At 40.0% G+C, this 17754-nt stretch overlaps 1 protein-coding gene across 1 annotated transcript; it reads left to right on the forward strand.

The window, feature by feature from the left end:
• LOC111672667 (C3a anaphylatoxin chemotactic receptor-like) lies at positions 1-1997 on the forward strand. The gene has a single exon (XM_023430170.2). It carries the CDS (start codon positions 29-31, stop codon positions 947-949), a length of 921 nt encoding a protein of 306 aa, XP_023285938.1. The 5' UTR covers positions 1-28; the 3' UTR covers positions 950-1997.
• The last annotated feature ends 15757 nt before the right edge of the window (positions 1998-17754 follow it).

Below are 17754 nucleotides of genomic sequence, written 5' to 3' on the forward strand. Positions count from 1 at the left end.
GCAAACATTAACATTTTCTGCCAGCAGTATGGAACAACTCAACTCCACTGAGGCCACATCTAACAACTCCTCCTCTCCTGGACCGTCACCTCTCGTCTCCTCGGACTCCAGCACTCTGGCTCCTGTGGTGGTGCTGTCTTTCTGCTTCCTGGTGGGAGTTCCTGGAAACATCGCTGTGATCATCCTCAAACCAAACTGGCAGCACTTGTCTAGTCTGAGCCAAAATTTGATGCTGAATCTGGCTATATCAGACATGCTCTGCCTGCTGCCCCTGCCCCTGTGGATTTATTCTTTCCTCTACAACTGGATCTTCGGACTGGTGGCCTGTAAGCTTCTAGCGTACCTCGTGTACTGCTGCCTTTACAGCAGCGTGCTGACTGTGACGGTGCTGAGCATCCAGAGGTACCTGCAGGTGGCCTACCTACATAAGAGTTTACATGATGTAGGAAACAAGAGGCTGCTGGTTCTGCTCTGGCTGGTTGCGATGATCTTCTCCATCCCTGCGTTACTGGTTCGACAGCCAATCGAAGAGAAGCACATGACACTCTGCCAAGCTAAGTACTCTTCCAATGCCCAGTGGTTGGCTGTGCTGCTGTCAGAGTCCCTGGTGGGATTAGTTTCATTTTCTGTAGTGGCATTTGCATACATCTGCCTCCACAGAAAGGTGAACCAGACAGCTTTTTTCAACCACCCAAAGACGACCAGACTGATAACCAGTATCATCGTGACCCTTTTCACCCTATGGATGCCACATCATATCATAAATTTGTTGGGTGTGGCAGCTATTTCTGTCAAGAACAAGGGTCTGTTGAGCTTTTGTATGGACAGCTGGAACATTGTTGGAGCGCTGACATTTGTGAATAGCTGCCTGAATCCTCTTCTGTACGCATTTGCTTCTCGCAACATGTGCACTGTGTGCCAAAAACCTGAACATAAATACTGTTGTTAACACAGAACCTCGTCATTTGCAGGAAGTCTGTCTCGTTGGTGTAGCACCAAATGCCAGCAGATATCAGTACAGATGCAGAACCGTGCGGATGATAATGCTGAGAGATGTTATTTTTGCTCTTGTGGAACCAAACAAAGCTGTTTTCAGTCAAAAGATCTCATCTCCCTTGTGTTACTCAACTTGATGGTGTGATACTATATTTGTCAAGAGAGGGAGAGATGGGAGAGACCCGGTCAGAGGAAACAATTAATGAAAAGATTGAATAAATGTTTGTGTTGGAGTTCATCCAACTAGATGAGTGACCATTTGTCTCCATTGTTTAGGAACAGACTAGAGACAGACGAGGAAAGATAAAGATAGTGGGAGTGATGTACTGATATTTAAGAACATATGTAAACCCATTCATTTATTCATTCCTTTGTCTATGATCAGTAGAATCGACACAGATTTTCAGACTATTTCAGCTCTACCTGTATGATGAATATTGTTTATATTTTTGCCTATACAATAAACTGTGCTTATACATCAACTGTATGATAAAATATGATGTATTATCTCTAATCAAATGATGACCACTCTTGTGTCTGAACGATAAATATAGCCTGAAGCCTCTTAGCTCAGCTTAGCACAAAGACTGCAGAGGAAAACAGCTAGCCTGGCTCTGTGAAAAAAGAATAAGTAAGTAAATAAAAATCTGCCCTAATGCACCTCTAAAATACATGTATCTTGTTTTATTCCATACAAACACCAGTGTTTTTCGGGACCAATTGCTCATGAAAGATGAGCACAAACTAAACAACTAACATTTGTATTTGAGTACTTAAACTTCACGTATCCACTTTGTAATTTGTTTGAGTTCACATCATAATCACTTGATAGTGGTGAATGTACAGTGCTCCAGCAAACTAGCAGCGTTATTCCAAAGACAACTGCAACAGAACTTCTCTGTTATTATTAAAGGTTTCATTTAATTTTCTCTGTGATTAAATTTAGTCATTCTATAAATAGTTCTCAATAAAGCTCAGTGGTGTTCTTCTTCTGCTGATGTGTCTCGTGATAGTTGTGTCATTCATCCCAGCACCATTTTATTTTTCTTTCTGCTCTGTGCGGTCTTCACCTTTTGAGCTTTGTTTTCACTAATTTCAGACAGGAGTGGAACTGACACCAGCTTGATATGTTTGGTGAACCAGGAGGTCCAGGGGGTTTTCCTCTGTGTGCAGGGCTTTTTCCTGGGGTAACTTTGCTGCCCTCACCATCATTTATGTTCACTTCAGGCTGTAAGGACAGCAGTCTGGATCGACTTGTGTCCATTTTTGTCTAGACACCACTGTTCATAATAATTGAAAAAAAGCAATCCAGCCAAAAGGTCAGGACTGCTGTGGGAGAGTGTGCACTTTTATGTATGCGTGTGTGCTGTTTGTGACTCAGTATTTCCCCCAGCTGCTCCTTTGGGCCCAGGCAGGGTTTTCTCTGGCCGGTTCTCAACAAAGAAAGCATCCTTTTCTCATGCAAGGATGTCTTCTCCTCTAAATTCAGTGTATGCACTCATGCCAAGATGCTCGCCTACAGTTCATTTTTTGTAACACACACTTTTGGTCTTCAAAAGGGGGTTATCTTGACCAGTGGCTGACAAAGGAAGAAACCATCTAAAGCTGAATCACTTTTAAATGAATACGTGTGTAAAAGGGCTTGTGTTAAAATGACCTTCAAGTGAATTCTTGTTGTTTTATCCTTCCTCTGCCAGTGCACCACATGAAGCTTGTTGAAAAGATTCAGTGTTAAGTCATACAAAGTGTAAATTCTGGTGTAATTACGGTTATGATGTCACTAAATCACATCCAGTGTGCAGATTGCACCATGATAAATTCCAGCTTGCTGCCAATTCAGGGAGTATAACACAAAGCTTCTGTTTTTGCTAAACATGGATAGTTTGACATTTTGAGAAATATGCTTATTTGCGTACTTGATGAGAATTAGATGAGAAGATTGGTACGATTCTCATACCTGTACACTATAACTTAGCTACTCCAAGCACAAAGACTAGTAAAACAGCTAGCCCAACTAAGGTGTTAACACATATTTCATTTGTTCAGTATCAAGTTATTGTAAGCCACCAGTCAGCTTAGCTAAGCACAAAAAAAAGGAAAAAGGGCCAAACAGCTAGCTAGCTACAAGTTACTGTTCCCAGCCAAGAAACAGTCATAGCAAGGTGACATTTTAATGCTTCACTTTTTGTATAGATCAAACAAACATGTTTAAAGGTGTGGTAGGTGGATTTTGTTACCTTTGGACAGAGCTAAATTAGCTGTTTCCCTTGTTTCAGATCTTAGCGCTAACTAAGCCAACTAGCTGCTAGCTGTAGCATGACGGTATCAACCTTCTCTTGGTAGTAAATCAAATATGGGTATTTATCAGTATGGTGAACAATTGCTTTAAGTGAAAATGTACTGTAGCTTTTGAACTTTTAAAACATAATTAGTTCAGTCTACTTAGGCTACAAATAAAAAAATTTAATCAAAGATAACTTAATAACTGAAGATTTGTTAAGCAAGCTGTGGGAAAGAAGTTGATATTTGGGCATGATGAGATTTTTTTTAATTAGCTTATTCAAGTCTGTGGAGAACTAAAGATAACAGTAACATTATTACCCTGGGATGGTAGATGACTCATTTTGCCTGCTCATTCTTCTTTTCTCATGCATCTAGGATTTACTGTCCTTTGCCCTCCCCTCATCCTTCAATTACTAATCTGCCCTGTCCCGTCCTGCCCTTCCTTTCACTCCATCTAGTCTATACTTTCTTTCTATTAAAGTGCATGTTTTAATAAAGGAAAAAAAAATCTTTCTTTCTTTCTTTCTTTCTTTCTTTCTTTCTTTCTTTCTTTCTTTCTTTCTTTCTTTCCACACTCTCTGGCAGTATACACACAGAATCCAGGTGCAGAGACATTAGCAAGGACACAGAGAGTAAAAGAGGAGCAGGTTTATGTTGGCTCTCTACACCTCCCCATGTCTTGTAAAAGAGCTTTACTGGTTCCTGTCCAACCATAATATTGAGTTTCATTTGAATTCTGCAGTTAAGTGGAAAGTTACCCCTCAGCACCAAACTAATTAGAATATTCAGACCTGCTGAGTTGGGGTTGTGACATTTTTGATAATGTGACCTTAGGATGCTCTGATACCTCCAGCTGCAAGAATGAGTCATGTAAATACAATGACTTGCTGTAAATCAGCAGTGTTAAGATCATGATCCTCTTTTCATTTCAAAAGACTGTTTGCAGAGAAATATTTGTGAGATGTAACAATCATGAAGAAATCTTGGAAAGTCTTTGTGGCTCTGAATGCCTGTTCTCCATGTGCATACATGTTTTTGGATAAGATGTATTATTCAGACAGAGCATTCCAAGTGACTTGCTTAAGAGTCATAGAAGCAGTAAGGTATTAAAGTGCAGGCACTAAAAGCTATAATTACACCATAAAATTAAGTAACACCATAACACCGGTTGAGATACAGTTACAACATTCAGTATTGCACCACTTGCTTTTGAAAAAGCCTGGAGAAAGTGATTGTGGACTCTTCCTCATTCCAGGATCAGCTCACTGACACAGACACACAGACATTTAAACATGGTGGACGAAGCAAACTCATGTTGATGCACTCGTCAGTGCTGCAGTTGGTGGCTACAAGCAGGTGACAATGCAAGTGACTGAAGTATGCAGGGATGACACATGCACAACGACAGGACAGGCAGATCAAACTTTTCTCATTTAGAAATGATTAAAGGTATCTGTGTGCTTACATTAGGAAAATACATGTGATGCACAGAATGCATATGTATACATTTACATGGGGTTTATTTACAGTCACATGCACAGACGGTCATACACACAGCACCAAGTGTGAAACATAAGCTCATTAGACCTGTGCATTCATATTTAGAAACTAAATCAACTCAAATTGATTATTCAACCTGTTTTATGCTTTAAGCTTAAATTAGCTGACTGACCCTTTTTTTTATAATACAGTGTAAAAGGCTTGCAAGAGTGCATGAGACTGAAATAGTCCAGATAACAGAAACTTGCCAAGACCTCTCATTTGAATATGAGCTGAAATTCCTCAAATGTCAGTTCAGCAACATTCAACTTGACTTTGTCAATAATAGAAAACAGGGAAATTCCCTGTTCATTTCAGAGAGAGATAAACAAATCAACCACAGCTCTGAAATGAATGAAAAACATTGGTGTTATGGACAATTTGAGCTCACTGTGTTCTTCTGCTTTCTGCAGTCTCAGTGGATGATTTATTCTGCAAGCCTAAGGAATGGCTGTTCTCTAGAAAAAGCTCCATTCTTTTTCTCTTTTTTAATAGTTCTCATATTTTATAGTTTTAAACTTTCCGAATAAAGTTGTGCTGTTGAATAAACAACGATGGAACAGTTCTCTGAAGGAGACTGTAATCTGTCACCAGTTCTGTTGAACAAAGAGCTAAAGACGTTACAACTCAATATAATGTAATCATACTGTGATTAAAAACCCCTGATTATTGTAAATGAGGTTGGGTACATGGATTCCAAATATGTGCCAAAGTTTTATTTGTAGGAGTTTAACTTGTTGACCGCTACAGCAGATACCAAATATCCCATGACTAGATATTTCAGGCGTTTGTTGGTTTTGCATTGTTGTGTTGTATTTAACCAATATTCAAGGCAAGTAGGAAGTTCAATGTACTTGAAGTGTCATTAATGAAGATGCAGTGGGATTATTTTCAGTAAAGTTCTTTTTTAGTGTAGATTTCAGTTAATTTAGGAAATGACAGTGATTTTACAAAACAGTGTCTCGTAAGGGTGATTTTACATGAGGAGAGCTGGTATAAAGCTGGTATAACCCCCCCCCCCCAAAAAAAAAGACAAAAAAGAAGAAAAACCCTGCAGTTGTTGGCAGGATGTTAAAGGGATGTAAGTTAGATGGACCTTGGCTGGGAAACATAAAAATCAACTGATGAATGTGTTTATTAAGTTATGTGAAAATATGTGATGTCAGTGTCTCACTGCTATAATAAGCAAAGTTTGTGATAAACACGCTGACGTGTGCGCTGACTGTCATCATGCCATCACTGCAGCAGGAGCAGGAGGTTTTGTTGTTCTGTTTTTCCAAATCAAAACAGATGTGTGTCTGTGGAGGCGGGTGTTTGTGGGACTTGGATGTCTGTCCTGCTAATGGTATGTTTGTTGGTGTGTCCTCTGTTCGACTATATGTGTGTGTGGTCCATACTTTCTGTTTACAGACTCTCCACCATGATAAGGGTCAGTTGTTTGTGCTGTTGTTGTATTTACCCTTCCCTCACTCAGCGCTACGCATCACGAGTCTGACTTGGACCACCATGTGTTTACCAGTTGAAGACCTGTAATCCTTGAATGAACCTGGACATTGTTGCGTGGCATGACAGTCCATTCCTCCCTCAGAGGAGCCAGGTTTAAGGCTGGTGTGAGTGACAAAGTGTCTATGAATAAAGCACTGAATTCCTATCAGGTCACATGTGTTTGAAACTTCACTGAGATATCCCCATATTTAGTAAAACACTGCTTCCCAACCTTTTGTATTGTGTCCCTTTATAGCCGTGTAATGCATATGCACAAGCAGTTATAACAAAATGCATATAGACACCACCACTGCCCTAAAGTGAAAATGAGCAAATTAGTGAGAAAAGAAAATAAGTTTTTTAGCAATTAAGCAAATATGAGTCCACTATGTTTTTAATCTACACTGCGTGGCTAGAAATATGTAGAGCCACATTTTTAAAAATATTTCGGGCTTGGTCATTTTTTCATGGTGCAAGCCTTCAGTTCTAATTATGGAAATCTTGATATGATACCATGATGACGTGACAACATGACAATAGACTAAGTGATTTCCCCAGTTTGTGGTGGAAGAACTTGACCGGCCTGCCCTCATCCAATACCCTTGGGATTTACTGGAACGCAGACTATGAGTAAAGACTTACAGTATCATCCACTGTCGGTGTTGGACCTCACTAATGCTGTTGTTGCTATAAGGAAAGTTTTTTCCCGGATGAGTGGAGGCTGTTTCACCTGCATATTCCATTGTTTTTGAATGATTTGCTCACAGGTGTAATATGCAGGTATCTGTATACTTTTGTCCATGTACCGTACGCCCCTCCCTCTCCCCTTCCTTGTGGAGTAATGGCTCTGTGAGTGTTTGCTAAAAGGTGAAAAAAGCTGATTATGCCTTCATCACTATGAAGACTGGTGTCATGGGCAATTTACTAACTCCTGCCCTAAAATTCAAAGTTAATTAAATCCATATTTGTCTGTAGCTTAAATTCATCAGCCCAGGAGTTGTAGTCTTGGTATAATTACAACATCTGACATCTTGGAAAATGAATCAGTGCATTATATTAATACCATCTGTGGTAAATGTATTCAATAAGTCAAATTTTGGGTAAAAAGAAGAGTCTGTCAGGAGCTTTCCTTAGAAACTAATCTGGGCTGTAAACTGCTTACTTTTTGTTTTTGGCTTTTCGGACATAAGATACAGGCCAATATTTTTTCTTGGACTGTGTAAAAGAAAGACGTTTCTAAACTTGATTTGGTCTTCAGGGTGGGGTGCGAAATAACGTGTTGTGAGCACGATTATGAGGATTTAGTGCGCTGAAAAGTGACACTACCTTATATCATGTATGGAAAGCCAGCATCAGTGTAAATTAAGGGCAATTTAGCTGCGTAGTCATCTCAGCCCAGACACAACGCCCTCAAGGTACTGACGCTCTCGGGTCGGGAAGTGATTTAGCAGAAGTTAGACACATCCACTTCACATTTCCACTGAGTGTTGCTCCTGTTTCACTTCTACACAAAGAGCAATGATGTCCATGAAGTAAGAAAGGTAGAAATGAAAAAAAGATGATTGTTACCGTGAAGTTTGTTTACCAACACACAATCTGCGCAGGTTGAATCCATGGCAGTGACTGAACATGCTGCATGGTCACATTTATGTGCAAAAATGAAATAAAACAATTTGAGTGCAATCTACCTGGTTTGAAATATGACTACAAACATGCTGGTTAACTGTGAGAAGATACTGTATAGTCATTCTCTTTTGTTGTTTTTACTTCCTCCTTTCCCCCACGTCTTTGTTGTCTGCTGTTTTGTCAGACCGTGCTACACTGTGAGACATGACAGTCTTCCAGCCCGTTTCAATAGGGGATATTCACAGTTTTGGGAGTGCAGCAGAAAATTCCACTCAGTCTTGAACTTGAACTGAATACATAATGACACATGGATAAATCATGCACCTCGACTCTACTGTATGGTTTTCTCTTTCTTTATCATCTCTGGCTCCATTTGGATTCAAGTGTGGAAAAGATAGTTCGACTTACAGCAGGGATTATGTCACTTTATCACTTCATATCTATTTGATATATCTCTGTCCTTGACCACTATGTCCTCCAACTCTTCCATCAATCAAAATGAGGCTATCGCAGATATTCAAGCTTAAACCTCTCACTTGAAGTCTTTCCAAATCTTTCTCTTCAGTGTTTTTTTTTCTTAGCTGTTGTCAGCCATTTTTTTCCATTTCAAGCCATTTCATTCATCTTTACATACAAGCAAAACAACAACAAAAACATAAATATGCTGTTTTCATTTTCATTACAGTAGCTTAAACTAATAGACATAAAAACAGCCTCTGACATCTCATGACTAAACCCTGTGAGGAAAAGGTGACATATTTGTTCACCCATTCAAGACTTACTTGTGTAATGTGTGATAAAACTATTTATGTACAGTTTTTTACCCATTTCTATTTTTCATTTAAATGACGTGATTGCTTCGTTTTATTATCTTATGTTTGTTTCACTGCTGGGCAACCAGTTTCTCTCTTGGAATGAATCAGTCATTACTGGACTGGACAAAGGAAGGAGAAAGAATTAAAAAGGAAGGAAAAGACAGCGACGGAGAGAACAAAATGCCATGTTCTTTACGCTGCTGACACAGATCTTTGAACTGTAGCTGGCACAGGCTTTTTAGGAAGAATAATAATAAATAGAAATAACATGCAGCTGTTGATCTTAATCTAGCTTTTCACAGACAAGCCTTTTGAACATTCCTATGGCTGTGTTGCACAAAACCACAAAAAAAACCCTCATCAGCCAGCTGGCAGGAAATTTTGAAAAGCTGATACGCTTCAGAGTGACCCAAACTCCCACAAGCTAACGTGCTGTCCCATGCTTTAATATTCTGGGGCTGGGAAGATAAGATGGCCTAATTGCTCGCTGAGTGATGACTAAAGTTAGGCTTAAAAATAACAGCGAGGATCACTGAGTTTGCATTCAATTCAGCTGTTGGAACAGAAAGTGAAGGTATCGGTTCAACTCTGCATGTCCAGGCTACATGCCGAAGTCTTCTACTAATTATTTTTGATGAAAGATATTCCATCTGGTGTAATTCTTCCCATTTCTTTCCCACTGCACACATGCCACCAGAACACGCGTACACTCTTTTCTCTGACCAAATTAGCCTTTAAGTGGTCTCTGTTCCAAACAGGAAAAGCTGTGATTATAAACACACAGCAATCATTTATGGAGGCAACAGCAAAGTTGTTGCACATTGGAATCCAGCCCGTTGAATACATCTGATAAAACACAGTCCAGGAATGAATGTGATCAGAGATAGAAATAGTTGAAGTAAGAGCTCATCATGAAAAGCAAGTAACCAGTGGAAGCTGTTGATGGTCCCTTGGCAATGTCTGATTTTGCAAATGATATGAATGTAAAGAAGGAATGTAGTCACACAAAAAGAAACACACACACACACACACACACGCGTGTTTTGAAATGAAAAATAACGACACAAACCTGCTAGCATGACAAACTACAGAGGCGTTCCAGAGCTCCAGTTTGTGCCTAACATGTGAGACCATTACATCAAAGTCACTGAACTGAGCCTCCAACTTTATGAAAAACACCAAACACCTGGTGATATTTGGAAACCCCACATTGGGTTAGCATTATCACCACTTCTGGCTTCTGTTTCTAAATGGAATGTATCACGTTAGCTAGCTAGAGTCAGGCAATGTCTTCCAAAGTTTGCATGTGGTAAAGAAATGCCACATACAAATTACATGTAAAGCCATTTTTGTGGTTTCCAGCAAGTTGCTATTTCTAAATACGGAAAATATCTGTATATAATAAGAGTTTTCCTGGATATTTTGGACTATTATTTTATAGAAAACCTGTCTATAGACCTTAGTAGTAGACAATATACTGGACACCATTTCCCATAAGCCCTAGATGGTCATGGACTAAATGCTGCAGCTCGACCAAAGAGGCGAGTCCACGAGTGAGTCAAGGTGCCAGGGTCGGTTCAGACATGTCTGTGATTACAACAGGACAGACAGAGAATGAAATGCTTAACTATGTGACTCAAATCTAATGGTATTATATGAGAGGCACAAAATGGGGCTGTAGAATACCAATCTCTATCAGGTCTCTCAGGTGTTTGGGAAGCTCATTTAACAACATTATTTACTGATGCAATAAATATTTTTCTTAAATGAAAGACATGAGCATGTTGGCTTGGCAGAAAGTGAAAAAAAAAAAAAAAGGTAGTGAAAGATCAAGATGGCAAACAAAGTCAAGAGGAAGCACGGGCCAGTGTGAGAAGTAGGTCGTGGAAGGAAAGCACTTTCGGGAGAGGTAAATAGACAAAGCTGTGGTAGTGACATCAGGCTTGGATGGGTCCAGCTGGCTGGATGCTGAATGTGAGGCGCTGACGTGGTCCTAGGGGACTTGAGTTGGCAATTTATTTCAGGCGCTCTATCATCTATCCTCCTCTGCTCTGCTCTAATGTTTTGTTTATGCCTTCTAACCCCCTTCCCACACTTCCCTGATGTCCAACTCATCATCGCTCCATGCAGTCTTCACTCTCTTCCCCCAGAACCTCAATTATATACCCAAAAGTATTTTTCTCTTTTCATCTCTTATTCACTTTCTTTTTCCCTCCCATCAACCACCACTGTTCTGCTCGGTGGGAGTGCAAGAACACCTCACCATAAATCACTGAGGTCGTGCTCTAAAAGACGTCGAGACAGACGAGCAGAGGAGGAGGGCTCCACCCTAAACCTTTCATGACAGAGCAAAGCGCCAAATGGCTGACCAAGGCGCAAAATTACTGCCACATCACCTGCAGCTGCAGCTCATGCAGGGCTTCACCAAACCAAGCTCTTACCGCTGAGATCCGGTGTTCCTCTGGAGCACAATGCGTCTCCATGAAACCAGTCATCAACCTGATCTGAGCTGTGAGCTGTCATATGTTGATCCTAAGAGGCGATTGACTTCTGTTACCAAGAGGGTGGGACTGCATGTGTGTGTTTGTTGTTCTGTGCCATTTCAACATACCGTATGACTGAGGCAGCAGAATATGTTTTCTCACTCGTTATGGTAGCTAACAGGGCGCAGATGCTTTTAAAGGAAGCACAGTGGAAATGTCATCTTTCATGTTGTTTACATGTGCACATGCAAAAGATATCAATAATCAATCCCCCTTATAGTGGTTTCAAAATTGTGCACATGCACACAGACACACACACACACACACACACACAACTTTGTCAGACGCCTAAAAGGCATTAGTTTCTGCTTTTGCATTGTTTGTGGCCATAAATCATTCTGCAGCGTCAAAACAAAGCTGAGCCTGTGCATTCGCCGCTGCTGCACATGCAACCAGTCATTTGTCATCTGCCTCACAGACAAAGTTGTGATCCGTTGCTGGAGAAACATAATAATGCTGACATAGATCTCAACAACAACAAAAAAAAAGCAGAAATCAATAATAATGTTCATCATCAGTCACGCCAATCCGGATCTGACTCTCACACAGATTTCCCATAGCAAACACCTACTGGCAGCATTATTTTAAACAGAACAGGGGCTCAGTCTCACTGTAAATCACTCTACATATGTGACTGTAGGTGATTTGCATGATTGATAACTAATGTGGCTGATTTTGTCACAGTTGCATGTATTTGATTAGTGCATTTTTACTCGTTCAGCTTTTAATAACAGAATCATAATGCACCCCATTAAAGGATGAAATGACCTAACTTGGCTTTTGGATGACACTGTTTACCCAACACAGCTGTACAAATACATGTGTTCGCATTTCAGTGCAGTCTGAAGTGTGGGAAACTGAAATAGCAGAGAGGAGAAAAGGGTATAACACTGTGCTGTATAAGCAGTATGAAAAGAGTGCCATCTAGTGATGTTTCAACAGAGTCGGTACGTCTCTGGTGAGTCTGGTACAACATGGGCCCATTGCAGTAATGCAGCAGATGGCACTGTAGTACCTTCATGGTGTGTGAGTGTGACCTTTGGTGAAACTATTCAGGGGTTTTCCAGTTTCTCCATGAAAGTGGAAGAATGATGTAAAGGAACATGAAAGTAAATCTAACGAAATTAAGTTTACTTGCCATTTTAGTTTTTGAGACGTTTCAGGAAGAGGCAGAAAACTGATATCAGTGACATGAATACAGGCTGTAGACTTTCAGGGAATAAAGTAAGTTTCTTTGGTTTAGTGCAGTGGTTGCAAACCTTTTCGGCTTGTGATCCTTTGAAACAAACCAGTCTCTACTTGTGACTTCCCCAGTTTCATACGGAGTATGAGCAGCCAGATTGATCTGCTATGGGGAACTCAGATTTACTGTGTGGTCATTTGATTAAACACACTAAACATATACACACTAAACTGATATAATGAATATACACAATAAAAAATCACTGGGTCACAAATTACCTGGTACCCATGTGTAGAAAACCACCCAAGACAATAAAAAAAAATATGTTGAGTTATATTTTAGGATTACTAAACTATGTGCAAATGACATTTAAAACGACACATATTATTGACAATAATTAGCAAGTGGTGACATGGAAGTTTTAAACACTAGATTATAAGAGTTCACAACAATATCATATTTTAGTTTAGGAAAATAACTTGACCCACTGGTGTCGGGTAAAGGTCTTGTAGTCTGTTGCTGTTATTCTAACTCAAACTGGATCAACCTGGTCCCTGTGGTTTTTAGTGTGAATTAAAAAATAGAACCTGACACAGGAAACTGAAACAGATACTCTCACAATTATAATAAAGCGGGACCCAACTTAAAACTCTTATTGTGCTTTACAGGCACATATTTCCAAACAAGTGGAACAAACCAAAAACACAGACAACCTGGAGATTTTGGGCTGGTTTTGGATTTCGTATATGTATCTGTTGTAACCAGTTTAGAAAAAGGATTTTTTTTTTCACCTTGTTAGTTTGAATATCTTTTGAATTGTTAAGTAATTCATAAGGGAAAAAACATAAAAATTTGCATAATTCTGTGTTGCACAAACAGGTTTTTTTATTCTGTTTTATTTCCTGTTAAACTCAGATCCATTTTGATTTATCCTGCTGCAAAACCCTGTCTTATAAAACTAATTTTTAGTCAGATTTGAGAGTCAGAAATGAATTTTCAGTGCAGCTATTCACAGTCTCTATTTCAATTTCATTTTAAGTTACTGGACCAGCAGGGAGGCATGTTTATGCATGTGTGAATCTGCCTCTATCTTTTTTTTTTCATGACAATTATCATGACAGAATATCAATGTGGTCTTGACATCTCTGACCACAGTATCAAAGAGGAAGCTGAGTCACAGATAGAGAAATTCACTTCCTGTTTGTTTTGGCACAGCAGTTTGCAGTCTTCAGTCATGACAGGTCAGCAAAGTCTGTTAAAAAATGGAGAAAATATTGACTTAAACAGGAGACTGAATGAATCCGTGGGGCTGCATTAAAAGACTGAGCTGAGCTGTGTTCACACCGTGTCCTGTCTGTGTCTGTGCATGTGTTTGTTTTTGTTTGAGCAGCACATGTCTGTGAACCTGTTGGCATGGCCAAGTAGCAAGACAATCAAGTATGTTCATTCGACATAAACTCAGACGCAACATCCTGCACAAGTTATGTTTAAAGACTTCTGCAACAAGTGTGTATTTTCTTGTAACTTCTGCCTCAAGTTCTGAGGAAGGCTGTTGCAAAATAAACCATTGTATAATTTCGATTTCACTGCTCTGTCTCCTTTCCTTTTTACAGTATCGGTCAATAACATACTCATACTTGGAGCACCTTCTAGGAGCGCTGCAGCTTGGCTTACAGTGCAGGGCACGTCAGCGAATCTCATTAGAGGCTGTGGAAGAGTTTAGTGGGGGCTTACACTACTGAGCGCACTCTTCAAGGTTGATTCGGGTCAGCAAAGGTCCCTTTCTGAGGTCAGGGTTAAAACTGATCGGAAATACTGTTGAAGTTAGTCTTTGACTGGATACAATGCCAGGAGCTACATTACCTACTATGTGCTGTACATCTATTGTACTGTAGCCTATATGGGTCAAAGGGCTGTGGGCTGGAGTGTGAATTTCATGCACACTAGCAGGAACAGGAAGGTTGGTAATTGTTTGCAGCTGATTCAGTAGTTGTGCTAAAGTGTAACATCACAATTTCAACACTTATTATGGGATAGCCAGCATGAACCCGTATGATTACAATTACTTCTGCAACCATGATAAACTACTTCTGCAGATTCTGATAGTGGAACGGGCTTACTCGAGATAGATGAGAATTGTAGGTTTCCAGCTTAAAACACTAACACAACATGTCCATGTTTTACAGTTCCTGATAATAAAATGCACAATAATATTTTGGGATACAGTCCTGCAAAGAAAATGATAGTTAAGTGGCAAATTGAATACAGCAGACCTGGGAATATCATGTTAGTTATAGTGTTTAGTTTAGGGTGGAAGACAGGAAGAGGGCAGTTGTCTTGGTTCTCAGTCATACCGTGAATATTAGCAGCCTTCAGTCTTTTCTTAAGGTGCTGTAGTTAGAAAAATACAGATATTCGGTTGTGCTAATGCTAAAACTGTCTATGCTACCGCCAGACCAAACCACACACAGTGAACGAGGTCAAAGCTAACCAAACAGTTGATGCTAATGGTGCTAGCTGGCTACTTTCTTTACAAGTCAATAGCAACCTGGTGAAGATGGTGAGGATATGTTTTTTTCCAGAAAGTGGCTATGCTCCTCTCTTAAAATAAAATTTGACGGTTCATGCATTTGAACTCAACATTATCGCCAAATGCTGAAATGCAATAATTTACTTCCTGTACACCAACTGACCTTCTAACATTTAGGTTTAAAAATACAAGAAATTTTTCCGGGTTGTGGGTTTGCCAGGTTGTGATAACAGATGGGTTAAAATTGTGTGTATGTGTGTGGATTGTGTTTCCCGGGAGAAATAAAACGGGAGGGCGCCGGGAGATTACCTTGAAATACAGGATATTCCCTGGAAAAATGGGTATGATCCCAATCAGCTCATATTTTCTTCACTACACCCTCTGCTGTCATGTGGACTGAAAAAAACCCAAATTAGCTCCCCAAATAACTATTAAATCAGATAGCGTTAGCTTATGTCAGCTAAGGTTAGCTAAGAATAGATAGCCACAGTGTGTTTATGGTAACTGGCCATTAAAATAGTCCATAACCACCATAACAGCTGTCAGCAGCTTTGTGCGCCAACCCCAAGACAATAGAGGTTTAAAATTTGAAAATAATAATAGAAAAGATGTGTTTTGTTGTTTTTTCCAAACAAGTCAACTTTTAGTCAACTATTAGCCTCCACCAACACAAACAAACACCGATTATATTCCCTTTTATCAGTCACGAAAGACTTCTTTTACTCTCCAGTCCACAACAATAGAGAAATGAGGGAGTAGTACTTGGTAAGTGAAGTAAAGAGTGCATGTTGGGACAACATTGTATTTTTTTTCTTACTAATGAACATCCAAAGAATAAAAATATTAGAGGGTGTTAAGGGAGTGATGTGGGAAAAGGAAGGAGGAAGAGCGTGGAGGCACGTTCGGCTAACGGGCTCACTGTAATCTCTTAATGAACTTTTACGTGTAGGAATGGTGGAAAAGGGGATGGAAAAGAAGATGAGCAAAAAAATGGGAAGAGCGGAATAGGATGGAGGGAGGGAATAAAGGATTAATAGTGAAAGATGCAGAGTGAAGGTGGGGAAAGAGATACTTTAGATGTGATCAGCGAGCAGGAGGCCCATGTTGCCCTGTGTCCATGTCTGACTTTTTGAATGAAGCTCTTGGTTTCAGTTACTCTTTCTGGGACATAACTGCTTAAGTGTGAGCTGTATACACACTAATCCTCACAGACATAACACACGCATGTGGAGACGCACGTATACACACACAAATTTGTTTCCATATGTGGCAATTGGTTTGACAGCCTGGCAAAGGGGTCTATCGGAAATCCCCTCGCCAATCCTCTGATGTCGTCAGACACTGGAAATCAAGCCGGTGTCATCCACTTGACAAGTCAGAGGTCAGGTAAGTAGCTGCTTCATGGTAAGTATCCACGGCTGTAAGCCTGACATTGAGCCAGTTGGTGAATGGGGAAAGTGACGATTGAGACTGACCTGCTGTCTTTGTGTGAACCTGCGGAGCTGCACTGTCTGCAATCTGGAAATGTCGAAACAGTATTGTCTGTAACTCAGCTCTAATAACGTTTCAAGTCTGCATTGCTCTGAAGTGTATTTTCATTTTAAATTTTTCATAATCTGACGTTTGTTTATTGTTACACTTAGAGGCCACTGTTTAACCAAACGCAGACGGATAAGAAGCAATACCTAGAAGTGAAAACAGCTCCCACACACTTCAAATGAATCCCTTTTATACTGAAATCTATTACAGGAAACATGAACTGCATACTTCATGCCATATTGTGAAATGATGCAGTTCATTTATAGGAATGCATGTGATATCTGAGCCTTTGTAACTTAGAAGATTGACGGATAAAGTGTTTTCACATATAGAACACAAATATCCAGATATCTCAAAATGATATGTGAAAGTGTGGAGGTTTTTCTCAGTTATTCAACCAGATTGCTCAATGTTTATAACACATTTGTTTGGCAGTTCTGGTTTTGTGTTACATTGCTTAAAATCCTGCTGCAGCTTGTGACACACATTACATTTTACTGTCTGCTTTCAATGTACTGTGATCTGAGCATGCACAAAGCACTCATTAATACCTTAAAATGGCAGAAGGGGTGCATTATCTACAGAGGTGTGAGTGTGCATGCACAACTCTCTTCGTACATGCCTGTGTGTGTCTGAGTGTGTGTGTGTGTGTGTGTGTGTGTGTGTGTGTGTGTGTGTGTGTGTGTCTCTCCGCACATACAGGGTAATCTGTGGTAAGCTGGTTTATGGGCTCGTCTGCAGTGACGCAGATATACGCGCCAAGCTCTGTTCTTATAGATTCGCCATGACAACTAGCCTGCGAGGCTCTATGGCCTCTACCCTACTTAATGACAGACTGACAGCTTATTGAACATCTTACATATTAGGAAGGATATCCTTTTAAATAGACGATGAGATATACTATGCAGGTTATGCACTAGCACAATTTACTGCAATTTTTCAAAGTAACCCAGATTGAAGAGCTACTGCAAACAACAAATACCTGCGGGGCCAAATGATGAATGGGTGAGAAACCACCTCTAGAGGGCGTTCAGGATGTGTGCCCTCCCCAGTCTCACCCGTGAATGATGAGACCTCTGAGAAACTCTAGTTTAAGACTCAAATGATATACATTTGTAACGTCTGTGATGCTGTTACTCAAAGTGAACTGCAATAAATTTACTGCTCAGTAGTAGCAGTAATGACTTTAACAAGGCAGACATTGTGTAGCAATCA

This window comes from Seriola lalandi, unplaced genomic scaffold (assembly GCF_002814215.2).
Source record: "Seriola lalandi dorsalis isolate HSWRI2012SDOR001 ecotype SW California unplaced genomic scaffold, Sedor1 jcf7180002054901, whole genome shotgun sequence".
In the NCBI taxonomy this organism is placed as follows: Eukaryota; Metazoa; Chordata; class Actinopteri; order Carangiformes; family Carangidae; genus Seriola; species Seriola lalandi.